The 26,996-nt window shown below is 48.9% G+C and overlaps 1 protein-coding gene across 3 annotated transcripts; it reads right to left on the bottom strand.

Annotated features, from left to right (window-relative positions):
- Positions 1 to 403: 403 nt before the first annotated feature.
- TRIM3 (tripartite motif containing 3) lies at positions 404 to 25,779 on the bottom strand. 3 transcript variants are annotated; one of them, XM_019036070.4, is made up of 13 exons: positions 25,593 to 25,779; positions 24,883 to 25,047; positions 17,326 to 17,493; positions 9,859 to 10,090; positions 9,490 to 9,641; positions 9,090 to 9,270; positions 8,091 to 8,823; positions 7,866 to 7,969; positions 3,061 to 3,228; positions 2,684 to 2,852; positions 2,342 to 2,412; positions 1,097 to 1,237; positions 404 to 971 (listed from the first exon to the last, which is right to left on the bottom strand). In XM_019036070.4, exons 3-13 carry the CDS (start codon positions 17,454 to 17,456, stop codon positions 819 to 821), a joined length of 2,235 nt encoding a protein of 744 aa, XP_018891615.2. In that variant the 5' UTR covers positions 17,457 to 17,493; positions 24,883 to 25,047; positions 25,593 to 25,779; the 3' UTR covers positions 404 to 818. The 3 variants fall into 3 exon arrangements, with proteins under 3 accessions (XP_018891615.2, XP_018891614.2, XP_030863495.1); XM_019036069.4 differs by lacking the exon at positions 24,883 to 25,047 and having other exon boundaries at positions 25,593 to 25,778; XM_031007635.2 differs by lacking the exons at positions 17,326 to 17,493; positions 24,883 to 25,047; positions 25,593 to 25,779 and having other exon boundaries at positions 9,864 to 10,090.
- Between the last annotated feature and the right edge of the window lie 1,217 nt (positions 25,780 to 26,996).

Here is a 26,996-nt window from a genome sequence, read left to right on the forward strand (position 1 = left end):
CCACACGTAGCTACCACCTGGGCTAGCCTCAATTCCCTTGCCCAGGCTTGAACTTCAAAGATTGCTTTCATAGCCTGACACTGTTCTCTCTGTACCTACTGGCTGTGTGCTGGGCAGAGGTCATTCCCTCACCCCCCAACCCCACAATCCTTCCCAGCCCCAGGGCAGATAGGCAAAGGACTTGCCTACTTCTGTAGGGCCTGGGGATGGGGATATGGCAGGTGGGTCAGGGTCCCATGGGTTCACCCTTTCTTGCTCTTCTCTACGGAAGTTTCAAAACATCAGGACCTGCTTGGGAAGCTGGGTCCCTTGCCTGCCTGCCTGCCCACCTTTTAGTCCAGAGCTAGTCCCACCATCCCATCTCCTCACTGCAGCCCCACCCCACAAGAACCCAGCAAAAACATCTTGGTGAAGACATTTATTTAATATGGGGGGTGGGGTATTGCTGTCTCTGTCAGTGTGTATAGGGTGGTAGGGAGACAACTAGAGGGACTCCTGTCCTGGGGTAGGCTGTTCTGGCCCCAGGCTGGGGGATGGGGAGCAGACTGACAGGGGTGGGGAGGTGTGTAAGAAGGGTAGGGTGAAGCTCTGCACACATCCTTGGGACCACAGTCCAGGCTCACCCAGTCACCAAAGCAAGAACCGAATAAATAAAGTGCAACCATGGGGGTGGGGGTAGGAGAGGGAGGGCACCGGGCACACCCATGCCCACAGCCCACATTCAGTGCTGCCAGGTCTGGCCCACCTCCCAGCCAGACCCTCTTGTCCAATCACCCCAATGTCTGTCCCTCCACAAGCCAGGCAGGGCCTCTGTGCAGCTACTGGAGGTAGCGATAGGCTTTAAAGCAGTGGTTGCCAGCATCAGCCACCACCACATGGCCATCCGAGGTCAGTGCCAGGCCCTGTGGACCATACAGTGGTTCTGCAGATGTGTTGATATAGGACAGGAAGGAGCCAGAGCTGTCGAATACCTGGGGAAGGAGTGCAGAAAGGAGGGAGAGGCAAGATCAGGCAGATGAGAGTCTGTTTTGGGGGAACGGGCATACGGGACACACCAGGAAACCGCCCCCTCATGTCATTCCCAGGCCTTACTCACCTGGATGCGGCTGTTGCCCCAGTCAGCCACAATGATGTTTCCATTGGAGTCCACAGCTACTCCTGTGGGGGCATTGAACTGCCCATTGCCCTCGCCATGGGAGCCAAACTTGAAGAGGAACTCTCCATCGGCACTGTACACCTGGCGGGGGAAGGGGCTAGGGACTGGGGACCTGGCCTCAGGCAGAGGGTAGGGCTTTGGAGGAGGATAGGGTGAAGCCCCAGGGCTGAGAACCCCCACCCAGATCTACAGCTACAGCCCAAATCTGCTCATAGGCTTCACATCCATGTGCCCTACTGCCTAGTAGACATCTCTTGCTGATGTCCATTGGGAATATCAAATCTAACAGCTCATTTTCTTTGGGAAATCAGTTCTCTTAGTTCTCTATCTCAATGACTGGTGCCACCCAGCTGGCCATGAGTCACTCTTGACTCCAATTTCTTCTCTGCTTGATAGGCCAATGAATTAACACAACTCTTGATTCCATCTCAAATCCCTCTCTCAAATCTATATCCTATGCATACACTGTCTCGTCTTTCTCATGGTCCAGGCTCACATCATTTCTCATCTGGATCACTGCAAAAGATTGATCTTCCTGTCTCAGTCTTGCCTCAGCCTGAGTGATCTAAGACACACAGGACTGCATCACTCCCCTGCCTGCAATCCTGTGACTCCCCATAGCTCTTGGGAGGAGAGCAAGCCCCTTAAGGGGGCACACAAGCCTCACTCTCAGCTTTCACGGTCCCCTCCTCAAGCTGAGTCTGAACTACTTGTGATTTCTCGAACACACTATTAAGGTTCCCACCTTGCATTCTTGGCTCTTCCTGTGTCTTTTGTCTCAAACACTCTCGTCCTTCTCTGCCTTCCATTTAATTCCCACTTGTGCTTGAGGTCCTCCTCATATAGTCTTTCCTGAATCATACACTTCTGTATCCCTTCCCACAGTTCCCTGCACCTTCCTATCACAGAATCTATTACATCATATTGTAATTTTTTGGTTACCTTTTTCTCTTCCCTACTAGACTATAATCAAGAAGACACAGAATACATTTGCTTTGTGCATCACTGTATCTCCAGCTTCTAGCATACTGCCTGGGACAAAGCAGCCATGCCATAAATGTGTAAATGTGTATTGTTTGAGTGAATGATCTCAAAGGGGAAAAGGAGGAGGTAAAATAGAGAGGAGTCTTGTGGAAGAGGAAAGGATGTTGGGACAGTGGTCACGGAGGGAGGGAGGACACTGACCTTCACTGAATGGTTATGGAAGTCCGTTACTACAATCTCATTCTTGTTGTTCACAGCCACAAAATGGGGCCCTGAAAATACAAAGTGGTCTTCAGGGCAGTAAGCTGGGATGCTGAGTGGGATGGGGAAGAGTATCTGGGAAGATAAAAGCTAGGGTGTTAGGAGAGGGGTGGGGTCTCTAGGACTGAGACAAATTATTTCTGAGATGATAGGGCTAACGTATAGGGAAGTGGGATCTCCAGAGCCAAGATATAGGAGGAGAGGGCCTTTACAGCTGGGGTATCTAGGGGAGTTCTCTGGAACAGGGGTATCAGCATAGATCTTGGAGCTGTCCCCCTATACCTGCAAAGTGGCGGTCAGTGGCCCCACGGCCCCCAAAACGGCCAACCAGTTTGCCATTGGGCTGGAAGGTAAAGACGCAGCAAGACTTGTTGTCGACCACAATGATATGTCCATTCCGGTCTACGGCCACTCCCTTGGGGCCCATGAGGCGGCCAGCTCCAATCTTGGTCTGGAGGAAGAGAATATCCATAAGAGGCTTTATTCTGACAGTGGGGAAAGTAGTCCTAACCCAGCACCAAAGCAGAATCTTGGGCTGGGGAAAGAACAGGGAGTAGGAGGAGGTAGGATTGGATCAGTCCAGACCCTGACCACCAAGAGGCACTAGACTGGTCAGTTCAGCTGGACCAGAGTAAGTAAAGTGACAGCAGGTCTCTCACCTTGAACTTGCCCTCAGGGGAGAAGATGCTGACCCAACGGTTGTCATAGTCTGCCACAATTATGTCTCCATTGGTGTCCACTGCCACACCTGTGGGGCGCTGCAGCTGCCCAGGTGAGCGTCCTCGGACCCCAAAACGGAACTTGAACTGGCCCTCATTGGAGAAAACCTGGAGCAGAGGAGCAAGGGGAGGGAGCAGGTAGGAGGGGAGACACTGTGGGCACAGACAGAAGGGAGTAGGATCCTGAGGGAGGAGACCCCCCCACCACCATTTATTCAGTCATTCAACAAGCACTTACTGACAAAATCAAACACCGCAGCAGGTCTGGGGCAATGCAACAGAGATGCGAATGGGATTGTGAGAACATGAAGGGATGAAGGGGAATGGTGAGAAAAGGCTCCAAGAGAAGAAGATGTCTGAACAAATAGCCTAATGAGGATGCCACATAAACCAAATTCGGCCAGGAAAGGAAGAGGAAAGGCATTCAGAGTGAACAGATTGTAAAAGGCACAAAGTCCAGTATGGGCACCACTTGAGGACTTGTCCAGTGTGGCTGGACTGCAGGGAGCACCCAGGTGAACAAAAGAAGGAATTATGTTTTATCCTGGGTGTAATGAGGAGTCTCTTTACATTTCTAGGCATAGCAGTGACAAGATCAATTTTGCTTTTAAGAAATAACATTCTGGCTGTAGGGAGGAGTCAAGACTAGAAGCTAGCTGCCCAGTCAGAGGCTGTTGCAGTATTCCAGTTGAGAAATGATGATGGCTTGGACCAAGGAAATTGGCTGGAGGGAAGCAGATGGACTCAAGACATATGTAGGACGTAGGCTCATGAGACTTAGTAGCAGACTGGAATGGGGTAGGTGAGAGAGGAGAAAGTATACAAGAATTAGTCCATTCAGGCTATGGGGCTGACAAGGAAACCTTCCTCCTACACAGAGTGAACCTTTCAACCTCTCCCTTCTCCAACCTCCTCCAATTTAGCTGCCCAATATGCTCAGGTCTCCCCATCCCAAAAGCACCTCCTTTAATCCTCCTTCCCACTTTAGCTGAGCTTTCTGGCTTTTCCTTCATAGTCAAAACATTACTCACTACATAAGTCTCATACACTCTGCTTTGTTATAGGCTCTGGGGACACAAGATGAACGAGAGCCAGGAGCAGCCTTGGAGAACTCAAGTTCTGGGCATTGGCCTTGCTCTTGGATTCAAATCTGTGCCTTCCTTAATGGACTGGTCTCCCCGCCCCTGCCCCACCCCAACTCCATCTCTTAGTCCTGTAGGGCTGTTTAAACTGGTCCCACCAACAGGCATCACTTTCTTCTAATGTGGACCTTCTACTAAGCTCTTCTCTGGCTGACCAGCACAGCTCTTGGGTTCTGCAGTGGTCCCCTGTGGCAGGACAGCACTCATCAGTATGAAAAGGAAGATACCATGAGCTCCACGAGCTAAATAGTAGAAGTGAGGGGGCACTAAAAGGTACAGTTTAGCAGTGAGGTAATGCCCCTCCAGTTTGAGCAGCTCAGGTTCTGGCTCAATACTGATGAGGCTTTGGGATGTCTTGTTCTTCCAGTCCCAGCCTATCCCACCCCTGACACCTGGCCAACTCTTACTCATCTTTCCATTCTTAGAATTTCCAGGTCACTTTTTCAGAGAAGACTAATGACCAAGTGCCACCCTCTGCCCTACCAAATCAATATGCACATATAAACTTAGGTCACCAGGATATATGCTTTACAGCTCTCTTCATAACAATTATCACTTTGCAGCTAAATAACTGTTAAATATCGGTGTCCCCTTCTAAGGATGTAAGCCTCGCATGGCATAGGGACTGCATCTGTTTTGTTTGCTGCTGCGTTTGCAGCACTGATATGGCATTTGGCACATAGTAGGCATTCAACAAATGAATGAACTCCCCAGCTCAATCTCAGACCTGAACTGGACATCTCCACTTGAATGCCGCATAGCTATCTCAAACATCTGCAAAAGTGAATTCATCAACTTAAACCTGGGCCTGCTCCTGAATGGCAACACCATCTACCCAGTCCACAAAGTCCTGCCATTCTTGACATTTGATGATTCAGCAAAATCTGCCATTCTTGCTTCCTTAATATCTCTAGAATCTGCTGGTGTCCTAGTTTGATCCTTAACATCTCTCTCCTATACCATGGTATCTGAAAGTAGATCCCTGACTTCAGGGATCTCAGTCTAGTGGGGGAGAAAGACTTAAACCAAAATAAAACAAAACAAAACCAGACAAAAACAAAAACAAACCAGTGATTCCAGTAAAGTATGAAAAGTACTATAGCAAAAGGCTGAGGGAACTGAGAAGAATGTGATTTAACATTCTGCCTAAGGGAATGAGGGAGTTTTCACAGAAGAGCTGATAAAACTGGAAGCTTAGACAATTACACAAGGACATAATATATACAAATCAAATTATTAATTCAGAATCACAAAATGTTTTTTGTCTTCTGTCAACTGATGCTGGTTCCACTCAGTGAGGTCTGCCTCATCCTCCACCACAGAAGCGTCCAAAAGAGAAAACGGTCATGTTGTGAGGACCCCAATCCCCATGTACTGAGAGGAGGAGGGGGGTCAGACCTCATCAGGGAGCCCAGCCCATGCCAGCCCTAAGGACTCCAGAGTAAGAGAAGCAGAAATTCAACTTAGAAATCTGAGCCAGGCTCCTAGCAGTGGCGACATAGAGGGCAGGTGGAAGTAGAAGCAAGAGGAGGACTGCTATAGAAGTAGCAGGTGTTTGGAAGAGAGTGGAGCTATACCAGGTGTTCCCTCTCAATTCCCCACTCTGAAACAATGGGGAGGCCAGGTGCAGTGGCTCATGCCTGTAATCCCAGCACTTTCAGAGGCCAAGGCAGGAGGATAGCTTGAGCCTAGGAGTTCCAGACCAGCCCAAACAATATAGTGAAACCCCATCTTTACTAAAAATAAAAATAAAATAAAATAAATTAGCCAGGTATAGTGGCATGTGCCTGTAGTCCCAGCTACTCGGGAGGCTGAAGTAGGAGGATCACTTGAGCACAGGAGGTCAAGGCTGCAGTGAGCTGTGATCATAGCACTGTACTCCAGCCTGGGCAACAGAGACCCTGTCTCAAAAAAAAAAAAAAACTATGAGGAAGTTCAGCCCCCTCACCAGGACAGACAAAGTTGCACTTGTTTTTCTGTGCATGTGAGCAGTGAGCACACCTGTGTGTGTGCACAACAGAGAAGGGGTCCCAAATCTCAACTTTTATGCCAGGAAGCATTCCCAGCCTAGGGAGTTGGAAAGGAGCTGGAAGGTGTAACTGAGTAGGGAACTGAGCACCACCTCATTACTCCCCCGCAATCCCCTCCTCACTATCCAGGCTGGGCCCAAATGCCTTCCTGTGCTGCACAGGGCCTCTCCATTCCTCTGCTCTTAGAAATAGGGTAGGAGTAAAGGACGACTAGACAGAACTGGGAATATGGCCACAGAAGAGTCCCTTGCACTTTTAGACTGTTAGGTGAAAAGCAGGGGTCAGGGAGTAGCCGTCACTGAGGGAAAGGACCTTAGCAGAGCTGGATCGATGACATGAGTACTCAAGCAGGGTCAGGAAGTTTAAACGTATAGGTGTTTAGAAGTAAGGATCTTCAGCGAAAAGCTTTGCTACCCAGTAAAATGTTTCGAAGAAGTAAAGTGCATGGTAGTTAGAAACAATCCCCTATAGGATAAAATCAAAATTCCACACTCCATCTCCAAAACCAATTACAATCTGACCTCAGCTACCCCTGGTTTCTAATAGTAATCTACCTCCAGGCCTGCTGGGCTCCTTCCAGTTCCCTGAACCATCTCCTCCAGCACTTTCCCACCTGCTTGCCTTTGTTTACAGCCTCCACCTGGACGATGATATTTTTAACAATAGCTAACATCAGAAGTTTCACTAGATGTCAAGTATAGTACATCATTTAACACTCCCCGCAACCCTATCAGATATACTTTTCCTAATTTTACACATGAGTTAACTGAAGCTCAAAGAGGTCATGTGACTTGTTAGTATGTGACAGAGCTAGGATTCAAGCTCAGGTGTCTGGTTTCAGAGCCTGAGCTTTTAACTGCTCTGCTGTGTCAACTACCCTGGTGCCCACTGTACTAGGCTCTGAGCTTTTACTACAAGAAACAGAGAGAAAAAAAGGCACATTTCCTGGCTTTGAAAAGGAGCTCACAGTGCAGCAGAAACCATGTTCATTCAGTGCGGTTGATGCCATAATCAGGTGTATGAGGTTATGGGAGAGGCAGTGGGAGGACCACCTGCTACAACTTCTAGCCACTGAAAGATACCCCCTTTGGCCAAGATACCCCCATGCAACTGTCTAGCCAACCTGATAACTGCAGAGACTCCAGACAGACTACATACATTCAGGAGCCAGGCATGCATGTTAGAAGACACGGAGGGCAGGCCTGTGTACTGGCCACCAGGAGAAAAAGGGAGAAAGTAAGAGGCTCAAGGAGAGGCAGAAGGAAAGGAGGAATGAGCCAGATCTTTGCAGTCCAGGAGCTGACCTGCCCTAAGCCATGGCCTACAAAGTAGAGGCTACAAGCATAGTAAACTCTGGGTTCTGACTGAAGGTGCTGGTTACAGTTGTGGCCTCTGGGAATGGGGTGGCTGGTGGGTGTGTAAGGGGTGATCCTTTGATTCACTGCTCTTAAGGAACGGTACTATCTGTAGGGTTCCATCTTCCAGGAGGTGACCTGTACATTCTATCTTTTCAGGAGCCTGTAGCTTGAAAACTCTTATTTTGGTGGTGGAGGAGAGCGGTAAAGGTGCTTACCTGAATACACTGGTTGTTGCTGTCTGCTACCACGATGCGGCCGCTGCTGGCTGCGGACACACCTTGTAAATTGGTGAATTCACCTTTCTCCCTTCCACGACTGCCTGTGGGAAGGGACGGGAGGGAAAACAAAATAATTCACTCAGAGGTCATTTTGAACCTCCCTTCCCTCCCCACCCACTACCTGGGCCTGGCCCATCTGGCTCTGCCCTCGGCTGTCTGTACCAACACGGAAGACGAGCTCATCCTCAATTGGGTTGTCCTTTCGTTTGCCGCCTGTGCTGTACATGGAGCTGGGCCTACGCACTGCCTTCTGGCGCACATGGCTGCCGGGGCCGCCAGGGGACTTGACACGGCGCTTCACATCGTCCGGGGAAGGTGGCAGGTCCCCCGGACGCAGGGCACGCACGCGGAAGGGGCTGCCGCGCACTGGCTGTCCGTAGAGCAGCACTGAGAGGAGCAGCTCGCCTTCCGTGCGCGCTGTGTACACTAGCTCATATGTGCCATTCTTGTGGTCCACCACTGGCACCGGAAGGCGCGTGCCGTCCGGGCCGGTGATCTCTGCACGCAGCTCAGCGCTGCCTGTGCGCACCAACCGCCCGTCCTTGTCTTTGGTAGTGACAGTGAGCGAGGCAGGCTGGCCCACTAGCGCCTGGCGCAGGCCCTCTCCCGTGGCCACCGTCTCGTGTGCAGTGGCGCTCGTGGTGAGCAGTGCGCCCAGATTGAGCACCGATCGCCGCAGACCGTCCACCTCAAGGACTAGTTCCAGCTGTGCATTCTCATGTGGCCGCTCCGGGAAGGCCTGTGCCGCCAATGCAGCCAGCCGCTCTCGCATGTGCTTGCGCACCAGCAACACCTCCGGGGCCGAGCCCAGGCGCAGTGCCTGCTCTGCAAAGCTGCAGCTACTGCCGATGTGTTCCTGACCCTGGCGCAGTGTGTCCAGCTGGGTTTGCAACACCTGATGAAGGGTAGGGGAGGAGTGGGTGAGCAGACTGGCACAGGGGGAGTCTCTGTGATTACTGAAGTTGTAGCACTGTGGCATAAAATACAAGAGGGTGCCTGTGGACAGAGGACACAGATGCCCACAGCACCTACCGAGGGCATGTCAGGAGGCAGAATATCTAGGCTGGGGAATGGGAAGCTGGTGTGGAAGACAGAGGAACAATGGAGGCAATAACACCATCACAATGGATGATGGTAGGAAAGGGTGAACACAAGACACACCTTCTGTTTGGCCCCACAAATGGTCTCCAGGTCGCTGACCAGAGCCTGCTTGCGCTGCTGCAGTGCTTGCTCCAGGTCCTCGAAGGCTGCACTGATCTGGGCCAGGGCCTCTGCCTTGCGCTCCTGCAGCTGCTGGCTGATGCCCCCGACTAAGGCAATTGCTGCGGACAGCTGTGGCAATCTGGAAGGGGAATATCTCATTCCAGAGTTGCTGAGGGTGGCTTTGCCGAACTTTCCCTTCTCCCTGGGGAACCTACTGCTGCCCTCATGGAGATCTCCTTCCTGAGACCTCCCTGAGACTTCTATCTCTGCCCTTCCCAGACCCTTTATTCCCCTCCCCGCCCCAGCTAAGACACCATCCCCGTGGCCCCACCAGCCCAGGACCCTGCCCAGTGCCTACCGGCCACGCACAGCCTCGAGCTGGCGCTGCAGGGCCGCCTTGTGCTGCTCCACCACATCCCTCAGCAGCACTGTGCCATGCTCACGATGCTCCCCAGCGCGGCACTCACCACACATGGCCGTCTCACAGGCCTCACAGTAAAACTCCATCGTCTGCGGTACAAGGACTCCAGTCGGGTAATGGCTAGACATCACACTTCTTTGTCCCCTCCCCACCTGCCCTCCCTGCCCCTCACCTTCTAAGTGCACCCCCTACCTGGACCACTCATCCAGAGCAGTACCCTGTCACCCAGCCACTCGGCACCCCCCAATGCCTCTCCTCCTCCTCCCACCCCAAGTCCCGGCCTCACTGGGCCTCGCTTGGGCCCACCTTGCCTTCATGGTTGGGGCAGGAGAGAGGGCGGCCAGCCACTGCACTGAGGGGGTGGGGGTCCTCCGGGTCGTGGGCCCCATCAGGTGCCTGCTGCATTGCCTCCATGAGGCTGCTGATGAAGAAGTTGTTCTGCAGTGCCGAGACGCCCTGCTCCGGGAGGATGGACGTCTGCCGGCATACTGGACAGGATAGCGTCAGGCTCTGGGCAGGGATATAGTTTTGGAGACATCTGTCCAGGAAGGAGAGTCAAAGAACGGAGTGGGTGGGGTGGCATAAGTGCACCCTTCCTTATACTTCCCATGGGTGCCAACCCCTTCCCTCACAGGTGTGCCATTACACTTCATTTTAAAACCTCTCTGCTTGACACATCTCATCTGCCAGCAGGTATAATGGCCTTGCCCCTTACAACTGAGTAGGAACACACCCCTGACCCCTCTCAGAAGAGCAGACTATCCACATTCCTCACAGTGTGCACACAGGCTCACCCTTCACAGATGTTTACAAATGCTTCTCATAGGAATGTGCAACTAGGCACCCCCTGCCCAACTTCTTTAATTCATTAACATTACTGTCTACTCTTGCCAAATTTATGCCAAGCCCTGGGGACAAAAAGGTAAAGCACAGTGCCTACCCTTAAAATACTTCCCATCTACAGAGAAAAAAGTCACAGGAATAGTACAGAAGTAAATAGCATGATGATTAAGGGAATGGGTCCTGGAGCTAGGCTGCCCAGGCCCAACAACCCATCGGTCACCTGTTATACTGTGTGACCCCTGACAAGTTACATAACTTTGACAAGCCAAGGACTCTTCCTTTGTAAGATGGAGAAGTACAGACTTCACAGTGTGTTAGAGGATTACATGTAAAGTACTTACTTATATTTGAAGAGGATTAAATGTAAAATGCCTGACTCATAATAGCACTATATATGGTAGGCTACTTGTATTACTTATTATTAATATAAGGAATGATAGATAGTGATAAGGAAATGCATCTGGCTCAAGCAGGTGGAGAGGGTGTCCAGGAAAGTCTTCAGAGAGTTGATGCAAACTAAATCTTCAAGGATAAATAATTGTTAGCCTGACCAAAGAATGGTGCAGGCAGAGGGGGAAGGGTAGTCCAGATACAGAAGGCAGCAAGAAGCAGCATAGTATGAATAAGCAACTGTAAGCAGTTTGATGTGGCTGGCTAGAGACAAAGTCCAAGGCAAGGAATGGTGACAGAAGTAAAGGAGCTTAGAAGTTATCCTGCCAGCAATAGGAAGCTGCAAGAGAGTGGTATAGCCAGGTTTACATTTTACCAAGCTCCTCTTCACCCCCTCTGTGTGGGGAGTGAATTTAAAGGGAATGAGACAGCAGATGGGGTTGGGGGGCGAGGGCAGTGGCATCACCAGCTAGTTACCATTTATTAAGTGCATATGTGCCAGGTGCCATGCTTTCTGATTACGTTTCTGTTAGCAGGAGAAAGGGCAAGTGGCCCAAGGTAACAACAGCAGTAGGTGCTGAAGCCTGTCTTCAAATGCAAAGTATGTGCTTAGCTAGCATACTCTTACAATCATCTAGGTAGGAAGTGAAGAAGACCTGGATTTAGGCAATAGTAATGTAGACTATGAGGTGGAAATAAATTTGAGAAGTGTTTAAGAAGGAGGGAAGGTGGGAGGTGTTGTCTGATTAGATATGGGGAGCAAGAGAGATGATGAGTCTTCGCCGACTTCCAACTCCCTAGCTTTGATAACTGAGTGGATAGTGGTGACATTCACTAAGATGAGAAACATAGAAAGAGGAGTAGCTATAGGAAAGTTCAGCCTTGTCCTGGTTGAATTTACTGTAACAATAAACACCCAGGTTGAGGTCACCAGTAGACAGGAGAATGAAGGTTAGAGATAAGAGATGGGCATGCCATCAACATTTAGATGGCTTTGGTAGCACTGGGAGAGGATGAGATCAGACAAGCAAGCATAGACAGTGATAAGAGAGAGGGACAGAGCACTTAGCAAAAACTGAATGAGGACAACAAAGAAGACCAGGCCGAGAGGCAGGAAGAGCAGCAGGGTTAGGGCAGAAAAGTGAGTGGTACATTTCCAGGAGGGAATGAGTAGTCATCAGCGTTAAAAGCAGCTGACGAGTTGGGTAAGGTAAGGACAGGAAAATGTCCACTGAATTTGGCAAATGTGAGGGTACTTTGTCTGTAGGGAAAACAGGGAGGGAGTGGCAGGAGAAGGAAAGCTTGACTGCTGGAAGTTGAGTGAAGGGGAGCTTGAAAGTTCGAATGAGGAGGTGGTTGAGGGGTTGGATGGTGCTAGAAAGAGTTTTTACCTGTTTGGCATGGGAGTTTTGAGCATGTTTATGAATGGAGGAGTCAGGAGAGAAGGAGAGGGGGAAGAGACTACAAAACTGAGAGGAAAAGATCTTGAGGATTGGGGAGTGCCTCGGATTGGCCTGAAGAGGAAGACTGGACGTCAGTCTCTGAATGGAGGAAAGGAGGAAAGGAGAGGAGGATATAGAGAGGCACTAGGGACATAGGAGAGTGAAGGATGGAGGATTCAGGGGCCTGATGATGGCTCAGATTAGTCACTGATGGGAGAGCAGAGGACACTTACTAGAAACAGACATCAGAACTGAAGGCAGCTGTATTTGCGGACCTCAAATTTGTGGAGTGAAGATCTGCATTATGCAAACTCTCCCATATCCTCAATCTCATCTCTTAATGTTTCCTATAACTTAGGATCTTAATTAAAATCTGACAAACACTATGTGCCAGTCATGATTCTAAGTGCTTCACAAGTATTAACTTATTTAATTGTGTGGGTTTTTTTTTGTTTTTTTGGTGGTTTTTTTTTTTTGTTTTTTTTTTTTTTGAGACGGAGTCCTGCTCTGTCACCCAGGTGTGAGTGCAGTAGCACAATCTTGGCTCACTACAACCTCCACCTCCCGGGTTCAAGCGATTCTCTTGCCTCAGCCTCCCAAGCAGCTGGGATTATAGGCTCACACCATCACGCCTGGCTAATTTTTGTATTTTTAGTAGAGATGGGGTTTTGTCATGTTGGCCAGGCTGGTCTCAAACTCCTGACCTCAGGTGATCTGCCCGTCTCGGCCTCCCAAAGTGCTGGGATTACAGGCATGAGCCACCATGCCCAGTGTAACTTATTTAATTGTGACTTACTTTTCCTTGCAGTCCTCTCAAGTAGAGTGGTTTCTGTCTCATACTCCACACTCCTTAGGGCCAGAAGGTGGGCTTGAGCCCTCCCTCTTCCCAACTGGAACATTTCTGAACTATTCAACTCTAGCTCCTTTGAAGCTCATGCCTTCTATCTATATCACTCCTCCTTATTACTGTCTCCGCTAACCTAATAGTTGCTCCCACTTGCATTTGTGGACATCGTTCTCTTGGCTCACTCTCTTCTTCCATTACCCCCACCACCACTCTGCCATCATTCTCAGTGGCACTAACATCCATCCCCCATTGTGATTTCTTAATTCCTTGACCTTCTCACCCCCAGTGATCTTTTCCCCCATTTCCCATGCTCCCACTAACACCCACTTCTCATCAACTAGCACTGCATTTCAACCATTCTACTCTATTCTTCAGCAGCTTTCTTCCAAGCTCACTGAATCTAGTGTTTCCCCATGCAAAACACCTTCTAATTCAGCAATATCCCCTTCCTATTTGTCAAGTGTACCTGGCTCACAATAGCTTCCTAACTGGTCTCCGTTTCCACTCTTGCTCCTTTATAATCCATTCTCTCCATAACAGCTAGGGTGAACTTTTTACATTACATTATTTCCCTGTATATATATATATTTTAAAACTCCAATGGTTTCCCATTGCACTTAGAATAAAATCCAAACACTTTCTGAAAACCTACATGCTCCCCCTTAAACTGCCCTTATTCTCTCCAATTTCACCTCATCCCACTTTACTCCTCACTTGGCCACACTGGTTTCTTTTCTGGTATCCGAACATGTCCTGTCTACTTCTTCCTCAAGGCGTTTGCACAGATTTTTCTATTGCCTGGAACAATCTGTCTCCTTCTTGTCCTCAGAACTCAGGTCAAATGTCACCTCCTCAGGGAAGCCTTCCTTGATGACTATATAGAATAGTTCTTGCCCCAAACACCCCTACTTCTCTCTGTTTATATCCTGTAAAACATTAATACAAGCTGCAGCTCTCTTGTTTTCTTGATTGCTTACTGTCAGTCACTGCCCACTAGAACATACTCTGAGAGCAGGGACCAAGGGATACATGAATGAATACTAGTTGACAGTGAAGGCTCTGCAGTGAAAACTGGATTCAGATCTCAGCTATTTACTTACTGTGTAGCCTTGGAAATATTTCTTTTTTTTATTTGTTTATTTAATTTAAGATAGAGCCTCTCTCTGTCACCCAGGCTAGAGTGCAGTGATTTGATCATGGCTCACTGCAGCCTCCACCTCGCAGGCTCAACTGATCCTCCCACCTCAGCCTCCCGAGTAGCTAGAACTACAGGTGCATGCCACCACACCCAGCTAATTTTTAAATTCTTTTTTAGAGATTGCATCTCACTATGTTGTTTCCCAAGCTACTCTGGAACTCCTAGGCTCAAGTGATCCTCCCACCTTGGCCTCCCAAAGTGCTTGGATTACAGGCATGAGCAACTGCACCTGGCCAGAGATATTTCTTAATTACTTACTGACTTTGAACCTTAGTTTCCTCCTCTCTAATATGGGGATACCTGGGTGTGGTAGCCTGCACCTGTAATCCCAGCTACTCAGGAGGCTGAGGCAGGAGGATCACTTGAGCCCAGGAGTTCAAGTCCAGTTTGGGCAATATAGCAAGACACTCATCTCTAAAAAAAAATAAAATTTAAAAAATTGAAACAAGCTGGGCACAGTGACTCACGCCTGTAATCCCAGAACTTTGGGAGGCTGAGGCGGGCAGATCACAAGGTCAGGAGTTCGAGACCAGCCTGGCCAACATGATGAAACCCCATCTCTACTAAAAATACAAAAATTAACCGGATGTGGTGGCGTGCGCCTGTAATCCCAGCTACTTGGGAGGCTGAGGCAGGAGAATCACTTGAACCCAGGAGGCAGAGATTGCAGTGAGCCAAGATGGCGCCACTGCACTCCAGCCTGGGTGACAGAGAGAGACTCTGTCTCAAAAAAACAAAAACCAAAACAAAAAACAAACCAAAAAAAATTAAAATGAAAAATTACATTTAAAAATTAAAATAAAAAAATAAAATGAAGTTAATAAAGTATCTGTTGCAGGGATTAAGGAAATCAGTATGTATAAATCACTTAGCCAGTCCCTGGCAAACAGTAAGCAATCAATACATGGTAGCTATTGTTATTACAATTTCTCAGCCAGATTTTCTCCAGGAGTGCTCAGTGATCTGGGCACAGGAGAAAGTGCAGAGACATCCAATTTCAGCTCTGATCCAACATTGAGCTTCTATTGCATGGGTTTTGCAAAGGATAAAGATGTGAAGGAACTGCAGGGGAGCCAGTCGGTCAGCCACGGGGTCCAGGATGGGCAGGAAAGAAAGGGAGGCCAGGACGCAGTTGGTGACTGGGAAAAGAGGGAGCAGTCAAAGGGGCTAGATATCTATATTGTATCGAAAGTGGTGTAATGGGAGTGGGGTAATGGGAGCCAGGAGTGGAACGCTGGCGTTTATGACTACAGATAAGATTCTGGATTATAAGATTCAGGGCATGGTTGGGAGGGAGTGTTACTGAGGTGGAATGGGGGACAACCCTGAAGAAACAGTTAAGAACCAACAGGCACAAGAGGGTGGTTGTCCCCAGGCTGACAGAAGAACTTGAATGGACAGGAAAACTGAGGCCATTTCCAGTTGATAAAGGAGAGTGGGCAGTGGAGCTGGAATCTCAAAGAGCAGGGCTGGCAGGGAAGCAGTATCTCTGGTGCAGAGCCAGGTTTCAGTTGGGGCAGAAGGCAGAGGAAAAGTGCGGATAGAGGCAGTGGTGAGAAGACCCAGGGACCGGGCCACCCAAGACAGAACAATGAGAGATGAGGGCCCAAGAGAATATTGTCAAAATACAGATGTGATCACATATAAAACCCTGCAAAGGCTTCATGTGGCTCTCAGGGTAAAGGCGAAATTCCCTAACAGGTCTACAAAGCCCTAGGTGGTCTGGCCTCCACCTACCTCTCCAGCTTCATCCCATGATACTCTCAGTCACACTCACTCTGCTCTAGCCCCACCAGGCTTCCTCCAGGCCTCTTACCTGACATATTTTCTCATGTCACATGGGCTTTTCCAATGGTCTTTCTTCTGTGCAGAATGCTCTTCCAACCCCCTTTACCTAGTTAACTCCTATTCATCCTCTGAATTGCTCCTCAGGGAAACCTTCCCTGATTCTCCAAACTATAACAGATTCCATATGCCAATCTCTCATAGCTCAGCACTTTATTTGCAGCACTTACTGAAAGTTATATTTATCTATAATCCGGCTATATGATTATTTGACGACTATCTTTCTCTTTCACTATACCGTTAGCTCTTTAAGAGTAAGCATTGAAAGTGATGGGTACCTTAAATACCCTACTTGATTGTTACCCATTCTATGCTTGTGTAACAATGTATCACATGTTCCCCATAAATATGTAAACTATTGTGTATCAGTTTTTAAAAAGAGTAAGCACGGTGGCTCATGCCTGTAATCCCAGCACTTTGGGAGGCTGAGGTGGGCAGATTGCCTGAGTTCAGGAGTTCAAGAACAGCCTGGGCAACACGGTGAAACCCCATCTGTAATAAAATACAAAAAGTTAGCTGGGCGTGGCGGCGTGCGCCTGTAGTCCCAGCTACTCCGGAGGCTGAGGCAGGAGAATTGGTTGAACCTGGGAGGCAGAGGTTGCAGTGAGCCGAGATCGTGCCACTACACTCCACCTTGGGCGACAGAGCGAGACTCCGTCTCAAAAAAAAAAAAAAAAAAAAAGAGTAAGTTTCGTATCTGTTTTTGCTCATCACTGCATACCCAATGCCTAGAACAGGGTCTGGCACATAGTAGTTGCTCAATAAATGAATATTTGTTAAATGAATAAGTGATCCATAGAAGCCTAGAGGCTGGGACAGGTTGCCTTTCACTCAGTACCTGAGGACAACGAGGACAAGCAGGGAAGGACAGACCTAGCTTCAAATATCCTCCAACTAGTCATAAATTGCTGATGCCAAAGCTGGTTGAGTCTGAGCACTGTTTGATTTCTTAGGTGGTGTCAAAAGCTGCCTTGAGGTTTGGGAAAGGACAGAGAAGGCCCTATTCTTGACAGGAACCATGGCCCAGTGTTATGGTTCTTATGGTTCTCTCACAGGTTCTTGCCCCCAAAACCTCATTTCCTGCAGGTTGGGGTTCACCTGCTCTCCTCCCAGGTAAGCATGTTGCCTCACCTACTACAGGTTTACACATGCTCCCTCAGGGGAGCCCACAGGGTCCTCATCCCTCCCCAGTACACACATCCCCTCACCTCTCACAGAAGGTGTGCAGGCAAGGAAGAACCTTGGGGCACTGGTACCGATCCAGGCAGATGCTGCATACCAGGAACTGCTTGTCCATTGGCTGGACCTCTGGGCCAGGGCTGTCCTCCCTCTTTGCCATGGCGCCCACAGATGGCTCCTGCCACTCACACCAGCCTCTGTATGGAGAGATGGTCAGCACCAGGGAGTCCAGCACTTCTTCTCCCCACCCAATCCCCGCCACTCAAATCCCCTGCAGAGAACTTGCCCCCACCTCTTCCCCGCCACTCAAATCCCCTGCAGAGAACTTGCCCCCACCTCTTCCCTGCTAGGGGCAAGACAGGGCAGTGACTGGAAGGATCAGGGCGATGTGACCTCTGAGCCTGGTGTTCTGTTTAAGAGCACAGACGTAGGATTAGATTGGGTTTCAAACCTGGCTCAGTCTCTCACCAGCTATGTGAGCTTGGAGAATCCATGTAACTTCTCTGAGCCTCAGTCTCTTAATTTGCAATTACAAGAATAATAATTTGAGAGTGTGACATAGTGCCTGTTGAGTGCATGGTACAGAGATGTCCATTTTCACTGACATACCTACCCTTCATCTCCTCTGCCTCCCCCAAATCCTCCTCCCAGAGACCTGAATGGAGTGTCTCTCCTCTAACTACCTGCAGCTCTTCCATTTATACCCTGACCCACCTCTTAGCACAACTGCCTGAAACTGCACTCTTTTTCACACCCAGTTAGTATCAAGGTCGGGACTGCTTCCTGAATATCTTAAGCCCTTCTCTCCAATCCCACAGTTACTACCCCTAATTCAGGCAACCATCAGTTCTCTCCTGGAATACAGCAATAGCCTCTTAACTGGTGTTCTTGTCTCCTCACTGACACCTTTTCATGTATCTTCCTTGAAGCCAGAATGAAGTTTCTAAAACACGGATTTGATCTTGTCAGTACTCTCTGTTTAAATTCCTTCAACTGTTATCCATTGTCCAAAGTCCTTATATTGACCAGTGAGGCTTAACTTTGCCCCATACCTTTTCTACAACCTCATGTCTCATAAGTCTATGATCAATCATTCCTGCTGGGTTTTTTTTTTTTTCCAGTTCCTGGAAAATTCCTTGTTCTCTTTTGCTTCTGGGAGATCACGCATTCGTTCTCTCTGTCCTGGGATCCTCTTCCTGGCCCCTTTTCCTGGCTGATGTGACACCTACTCATCTTTCAGGTCCCCATATAAATGTCACCTCCTTTAGAATACCTTCCATGACTACCCAGAGTCTGGCTTGGGTGCTCTACCTCTGTGTCCCTCAGCACCCTGTATTTACTCCATCCTAACTCTTATAAGCTATGCTGTAATGTTCTTGTTACTTCTCTGCTTTCTCCACTCCATGCAGTGTTCTTGAGGATAGGCATTTTATTTATTTATTTATATTTTATGTTTTCATTCTTAGCACTTAGCACAGAGCCTGACATAAAGATTGACCTATATTTACTGAATTGATTTCAGGAATTCAATAAATATTTACTGCCTACTTTGCACAGGTGTTAGGAATGGAATGATAAAACAGACAGGGTCACTGTCCCTGTGGTGGGGAGGTGGTGGCAGATATTTTAAAAGTAAATAATAGTGGCAGGGAAGTGATATAAAGAAAAAAGGGATGCTGTGAGAAAGAACACTTTTGATTGAGTCATCAGGGAAGGCTCTCCAAGGAGGTAACTTTTAAGCAGAATTCTGGGTGGATGGGAGAAAAATGGTATGGGTGAGGGTGAGAAACAACAGGGAGTCAGGAAGGGAAATCATTCTAGGCTGAAGAAACAGCATGATAAAGGTTCTTAGGCAGAAGGCTCATGGAGAACCTGAAAGGACTGTGTGGTTGGAGCCAAGTCAATAAAAGCAAGAGGTGAGTTTGGGAAGATAGGTAGAGATGAGATCATGAAGGACCTTATAACCGCCATTAAGAACGTGATTTTGGCTGGGTGCAGTGGCTCATGCCTGTAATACTAGCACTTTCAGAGGCCAAAGCAGGAAGATCATTTGAGCCCAGGAACTGGAGATCAGCCTGGGCAACATAATGAGACCAATATCTACAAAAAATTTAAAAATCATCTAGGCATGGTGGCACACACCTGTAGTCCAGGCTACTTGGGAGGCTGAGGTGGGAGGATTGCTTGAGCCCAGGAGGTCGAGGCTGCAGTGAGCCATAATCGTGCCACTGCACTCTAGCCTGGCATGAGACAAAGTTGAGATTCTGTCTCAAAAAAAAAAAGTGATTTTATCCTAAGTTGGAGCGGGGGATGATGTGGTTTATAAATAAGTGAAAATAAATTAGAAAGCTACTCTGGCAAGCTGTGAGAATTGAAGACAAAGAGAAGCAAGAGTGGAATCAGAGAAAACAGTTAGGAAGCTACCAAAGTTCTTTGGGTAAGATAATGTAGGGTATCATCTGAGCTACAAGCAAAAAGCTGGACTGATTTGAGAAATATTCATTGGCTGAGCAAGGTGGCTCACATCTGTAATCCCAGCACTTTGAGAGGCTGAGGAAGGAGGTTTACTTGAGCTCAGGAGTTCTAGATCAGTCTGGGCAACATAATGAGACCCCATCTCTATAAAAATAAAATAAATAATAAAAGAGAAATCCAAAGGACATCAAGATGAACTGGGTGTGAGAGGGATGTCAATTATGACTTAGCTTTCTCATTTTAGCAAGTGATGGGCCATGAATAGAGACAGTGAAAGCTGAGGTGGAGCTGATTTGGGGCATTCTGTTCTACGTATGCTAAGTACAATGTGTCTCTCTGATGTCCAGGTAGAGCTGTCAAGTAAGAAACAGAATACAGGAGCTCAAGAGAAAAGTCTGGACTGGTTATTGATTTGGGATCACTAGCATATAAATGGCACTTTCAGCAATGAGAAGACATGAGACCACCTAGGGAGAGAGGGCAGACAGTGATAAGAAAAGGGCCTGGCACAAGAGAGGGGAGCCAGCAAAGGTGACTGAGAAAGAGAACCCAGAGAAATGGTAGGAAAACCAAGAGAATGTGAAACCAAAGAAATCAACAGAACAGTGCAAGAAAAAGAAGGGGTGAAGTAAGAAACGGACTGAAGAGTGCCCACTAGATTTGGCTGTGGTGGGGTGGCAGGGGCAGAAGTCACGTCAGAGTGACTGAAGAGTAAATGGGAGATGAAGTTAACACAGCAGATGTAGACAATACATGGCAGGGATTTGGTCATGAAGGGTGGCAGAACAATAGCTGAATTACTCCAAAATAGGCAGTGAATAGGACCAGGTCACCATTGTCTGTGCTGTTAGATGCATTATGAGCCTTTTTCTAAGGACTGTGAATGAATGAATGAATGAATGAATGAATGAATGAATGCAGGAACGAGTCTAGATTTGGGGAGGGATAGAAGGGCTGAGTTGCTGTGCCTTATGTTTGTGTAAGGGTGGGCCTGGGTAGAGTGTGAAGGGCATGCCTGAAAGTATCCTCTGCTGATGTAGACACTGGCATCCTGATGTTCTCTCTACAGTTGTAATGGGTTCTGGAGTCTGAAGACTTAATACCAGGAAAACATAGCAGGAGGGAGGACAGATTGAAGGTTGGCGGAAGGACCAGGAGGCAGGAGGCAAGCTGAAGCCTCTGTCTGGTGAAGGGAAAGGCTGGGAGGAAGAGTGGGAGTGGTCTGCTGGGTCCTGCTGGGGTAGCTGGATGCCAGGCTCCACCTCTCTCCAAGCCTAGGGGCTCTCCCAGACTGTCACACAGGGGCGGGGATTGGGCTATGTCCAAGGACCAATAGCTCCTCCCCCACTCCTCCCCTTCCTGCTTCAGTTCCCCTCCCAGACATACTGGGCATGCAGCCGCTGAGGCCATACCCCTGCCTGAATCTGAGATTCTCTTCCTCCCGTGGGGTCCTAGCTCTTCCATCCCACTGTGCTCTAGAGATTTGCCCCCAAGATCCTATAGGTGGTGGTTCAAGTGGACTGTTTATCACAGCAGACACTTATAAGGCCTTGGTCTCAGAGCCGGACTTTACTCTCCTTTCTCATACTGCCTTCTGCTATCCCTGCATTGGTTATTCCCACCATACTTTATGGCTTAGTTCTCAAGGCACCTCACCCCCTCATTCAGCATTCACTTGACACTGCTTCTAGGCCTGGGGACACAAAGACAAATAGTCACAGCTCAGCCTTCATGGATTCCACAATCTAATAAATAGATTACTGCAATGTAAAGTGGTGAAGACCATGATGAGGAAGCACCAATTGCTCCAGGAGTACAAAGGTTACCTAACCTAGATCTGGAGCACGGGTGGGTCCAGAGGTTGGAGGCCAACCTTTCTCCTAAAGAAAGTAACTTTAGTAACTCCTAAAGAAAGTAACGTTCAAGCTGAGGATGAGTTACAGAGAGTATGGTGCCTTTTGCATCAGGAGGCTGAATCAGACACCGTGATGGGAGGGCTCAGAAACAGGATGGAGAGGTAGGCAAAAGATATATCATGCAACGCTTTGTTGGTCTTATTAAGGAGTTTAGACTTTACGCTTACCTGCTAGGGGATGAAGGATTTATCCAAAAAGCAAAGGAAAACTTTGGTAGTGGTGAGGGCTATTAAGTATAGAGTGACAAAAGTACATTTTTGGCTGCTGTGTGGAAAATAGTTTAAAGGGCAAGGATGGAAAATTAAGAAACTGCCTTGATTAGGAGAATAGCAAAGACAGGCCAAGATAAATGAATTTTGCAGGGGGATATCAACAGAACTTGGTGGCTGGGTATTTACATATGAAGAGTTAGGGGAGAAGAAGGAATTAACAGATGATTCTTTGGAAACTCCCAAAGAAGAGCAGTTTGGATGAGAGGGTGATAAGTTTGGTGTTTATCTTTTAAGGTTTTTTCATTTTTGTTTTTGTTTTTTAAGAGACAGGGTCTTACTCTGTTGTCCAGGCTGGAATGTGGTGTTATGATCATCGCTCACTGTAGCCTCAAACTCCTGGGCTCAACTAATCCTCCTGCCTTGGCCTGCCAAAGTGTGGGGGTTGCAGGCATGAGCCACAGCACCCAGCTAGAGTTCACTGTTTAATGTGATGAATCTGAGGTGCTTATGGGATGTCATTCAAGTGGAGAGGTCCAGTTGGCAGTTGGAAAGATACGCTGAAGCCTAAGAGAGAGGTCTGGCCTGGAGACATGAATGTGGATGTTGGTGCAGAGATGGTTCCTGAAGCCATGGACGTGGATGACATTACCCTGAGAGGGTAAAGAGAGAAAGGAGGGCCTATCACCAAGCCCCAAGGAACCTCAATATTTAAGAGCTAGGCCCAGGAAGCAGAGTCTGCAAAGAAGATTGAGAAGGCACAACCAGAGAAGCAAGAAAATCAGGAAACAGATGTCATGAATGCCAAGGGAGAAGAGAACTTCATGAACAAGGGAGTGAAATGCTGCAGAGGTCCCATTATTTAAGCCCCAAAGAGGCTTTCATTAACCTCAGAGCATGTGGTTTTCAGGGGATGGAGGACAGGAAGCCAGATGCAGGGAGTCAAGCAAGAAGCTGATTGTGAACAAATGAAGACAGCCAGTGCTGACTCCACTAGATCCTGGACATCTGCAAAGGATGTGTTTCAAGGCTTTTCAGTTTCTCCAAATTCTCAAATAGCATTAATTTTCCCCAGGACTTCCTCCTACAATCTCACAGGATTCCCAGTACACATGAGTTACACAGTTGTGAATGGAGGTAACCAAGGCATTGTTGAAAATGGATGCGAGAGGTCAGCTAGGCTCATTTGCTTGCTAAAATAACTCACGTCTGCTCACTAGCTTCCAGGTTTATCTGATCATTTGAGACCTCAAAAAAATGACAAATGACTGCAGGTTACAGTCTTTGGGCTTTCTCTGAAACAAATGAAGCCTTGGATGAGGCAAAGTCCTTAAAGCCAATGAATCCTTTAAATAAGATTGGCAGGGAAGGAAAGCAATGAAATTCATGGCCATCTCCCCCAACATTGCCAGACTGAGTAAAGTGAATGAACCATTCAATCAAACTTCTCTGGGCACACTGTGGGCCAGGTCCTTCAGCTGTGAAATGGAGACACAAAGCTGAATCAGACACACTCCGTCTTTCACAAGTTTTTAGACTAATGTGAGAAACAGAAATGGAAACACGTAACTACAATGTGATAAGTACCATGATATTGACATGTTCAAATTGCTACAGCAGCAAACTGGAGGAAGTACCTAACTCTGAGGATGGTACAGAATAAAGAAGGCTTCCAGAGGAAGGGGTATTCGAGCTGGGTCTTGAGAGACAAATAGGACATTGATACGTACATTGGGAAAACAGTGAGTAAAGAAACAGAAACATGAGAAACTAAGAAATATGGAACAGATGGACAAGATTGCGAATCTCCAAAAGGCAGAGGTTATACATGGTGCTTTTACATCCTAAAAGCATAAAAATAAATATGCTAAAAATAAATAAATCTAAATAAATAAATAAATAAAAGGCACCACCACTCACCCACCCACACAAGCGAGAACCCTGGTAGTCTTCTCAATTACACCTTTTCTTTCACCTTTCAGATACAAGCTATGACTACATCCTCAATTCTACCTCTGAAATTTGGCTAGGTTTAAAAAGTTAGGAGATCTAGGATCTAGTCCTAACGCTGTAACTAACTCCACTAACACAAGGTGAAACTCTAGGTAAGTTCCAACCCCATTCCCTTATTTGTAAATTGGGAGAAGAGGGATGTTTTCTCAAAATCTGAGATTCCCAAGGTTCCCTCTCAAGCCAAGGGCCTCCACAGATTGTACCATGAGCCCATGATTAAATCCCATCTTGTACTACCTCGATGATTTGACTTCTCGTTTCCACTGTTAGGCTAAATGTGTTAGAGGATGGTCTTAGTTGCCTCCCCTCCACACTCCCCCTGCCCCCTCGCCCCCGTAAATAAATGTTTGCTGAGTTTTAAGTCACCTGTGACACTCTATGAACGCTCTCTGTTCTAACCATATGGTTTTTCTGCTTTTCTGAACCTGGGCTATACTATCCCAACGATGGACTCTTTGCTCAAGTTCTCTCAGCAAGAATGCCATTGTCTCCTAAGTGGCCGTGGCAGTACCTGGCACGCAGGAAGTACTCAGTATATGTTGGTTACAGGAGAGCTCTGTTTAAATCTCTGCAGTTCCCTTTCATCAGAGAGAGATGCAAAAGTAATGGCAGTAACAAGACAAGTGAATAAAGTCCCAAGAAGAGAGACCTCTTCTTAATATAAGGAAGCTTTTCCACAGCAGAAAGTAGCAAGTGCTCTGTCACTGGAGGCATACAAGCCTAAGGAGGCAGGGCTACTGTCAGGCCTGCAGCTCTGATTCCAGTTCTGCAGCAAATCATCCCCTGCTTAGGCGATGAATGGGCACCAGTGAGCTAGACAGACTGACCAAGGGAGACCTGTGATGTTTTCTGCACCTGCTGTGACCTCCCAGATGTGATCTTCCTGCTAGGGCCAGTCCTGAGTTTCTGTTGTCCACATCAGAGAACCCCCACACCAAGAACAAGCCCAGGGCCTGCCCTCAGTCGAACTGACCTCCCTGGGGTGCAGCCTGCCCCTCCAACCTGCAACCATCTGTCCCTGCAGGTTTGCAGCCCAGGATCTGAAGCCAATTCCAGAAGGGAGGAGGTCAGAACCAGGGAGGGGCCTGGGGTCCTCCAGGCAGGGCTCAGGCTACAGGAGAACCAGAGGGGTCCTTTCCTACAAAAAAACAGCCTCCACATGAGGCTTCCTGTCCACAGAGCAGTGCATGGGGAGGAAAGGGTGTCCTCCAACCTGACTGGTGGGCCTGTGGGTACCAGAGGATGGAAGGGGCGGGGGGTGGGGTAGGGTGGGGGTGGGGGAGCAAGGGGTGGAGGTGTCTGCACCAGGGAGAAAAGAGCCCTTCAGACAGGATGGGCCACAATATTCCAGAGTCCCACTCAGCACGCACCACCACCACCACCACCCTCGGCCGCAGCGTTCAGCACCCTCCGCCAACACACACAAGCTCCCAAACCCCGCGCTCCTCCAAGGAACCATCACCCATCCACCCGCGCCTCCCCGCCTCAAAACAGGGACCTCACGTGAGCAGCCACAGCCCGAAGAATCCCCCTGCTGCTCTCACGGACATGGACACGCCTCACGTGGGCAGAGAGAGGCACAGCTTTTGAAAATCATCTGTGCCCCCACCCACAGACGCTCCGACCCAGACCCGGGCTGACAGGGATACAAACGCACCCTTGGGGCCCGCCCGTCGCACTCACCGCGTTGGAACAGGATGCGAGGGCAAAGCCCGGACTGCGGCCACTCTGAAGGGCCCGCGGCGCTGCTACTGCTGCCAGCGCCCGTCCGCCCGGCCCTGCCCGCGCCTCCGCCTGTCCCCGCGCCGGCGCCGCCGCCGGACTAGCCGCACAGGCCGGAGGGAGGGGCCGGGGCGGGGCTGCGGACCGGCCGGGGGAGGGGGTGACTCCAGTAGGGAAGACCCACCCACGCCCCGCCCGCCGCCGCGGAGGCCCCGCCCACCCCGCCTGCCCACCCCTACCGCACCCGCACGCCCCCCCCCGCCAACGCCTCCACCTCCTGCGGACGCTGCCTCCTTGGTGCTGCTAGGGAGCCGGCGAGCCGGCGAGCCGGATCCCGGATCTCGGATCCCGGATCTCCGCCAGTTGCCTCCGGCTCCGGGAAGGGCGGTGTAGTCGGTCTCAGGGACTGAGATGAGACTCCGTCAAGAAAAGGCAGCTGGGGCAGCAGGGATTTCGGACTCTGGGAGCCTGTCTGGGCCGCCTGCCTCCTGGAGGCGCCCTTTCCGGCTTCCTTGGAGTGCTCCTATGGAATATGCTCGTCTATCGGCTGACCAAGAAGACGTAGAAACCGTCTGTACCTCAGCACGATCTCTGGGCGGCAGAAGGGCAGTACCCAGAACTCTGGGAGAAGGAGTTAAGGGGTAGAAAGGTGGGGGATTTGATTAGGCTTTGGGCGCTTCAGGAGCCCCCTCCTGAGGAAATTCTGGTTCAGACCATCCAGCGACTCCCTTCCTCACACCAAAGACACTGGACAATTCTCAGAATCATCGCCTTGTGCAAAAAGCAGCCCCAAGTGGAAAATAATTGTAACAGTTTACAGGGACTGAGTGGTTATTATGCGCCAGACACAGAACTAGCCACTTTACATATATTATTTAATAGTCAGTAGGTAGCATCTTTTATTAGCCCAATTTTACAATGGGAAAAAATAGGGATCTTGCTCCCCAGACGTTAGCCCTCATCACTCAGCTAGAAAGTGGCAGAACCTGGAGTTGAGCCCTGTTTTTAGGCCCTACAGCCAGCATTTGGAGACTCAGTACCTTTCATGTTGAAAAATCCCCAGTGGCCCATTAAGTGGCAGCTCATATAAGGACCACCTTCCCTGCCCCAAAAATCAAGCTCTAGTCAGATGATTGCAGGCTGACCAAAGCCCAGAAGACTGTCTGGGAGCTGCAGTATTCATGACAAAGGGCAAAGTCATGCCTGTGAGGATCCCTGAACTATGGGAATCTGCTGAGTGGGTCTTCCCCTTCCTCCAGCCTTCCAGAGGTGGGGAGAATCCTGAAAAATTCTGGTTTCCTTGGCCAAAGGGCATACAGGTGATGACACCTAGCCCTGACTAAACCAAAGTGCTGTTAGGGATAT

The sequence above is a fragment of the Gorilla gorilla genome, chromosome 9 (assembly GCF_029281585.2).
Source record: "Gorilla gorilla gorilla isolate KB3781 chromosome 9, NHGRI_mGorGor1-v2.1_pri, whole genome shotgun sequence".
Taxonomy (NCBI): domain Eukaryota; kingdom Metazoa; phylum Chordata; class Mammalia; order Primates; family Hominidae; genus Gorilla; species Gorilla gorilla.

Coding starts and splice junctions, on each gene's coding strand:
- TRIM3 (XM_019036070.4), bottom strand. CDS start 17,456: ATGGCAAAGAGGGAGGACAGCCCTGGCCCAGAGGTCCAGCCAATGGAC. Junction 9,642..9,858: donor GCCCCAACCATGAAGGCAAG/GTGGGCCCAAGC, acceptor CTTGTACCGCAG/ACGATGGAGTTTTACTGTGA. Junction 2,853..3,060: donor CCCCTGAGGGCAAGTTCAAG/GTGAGAGACCTG, acceptor CTCTTCCTCCAG/ACCAAGATTGGAGCTGGCCG.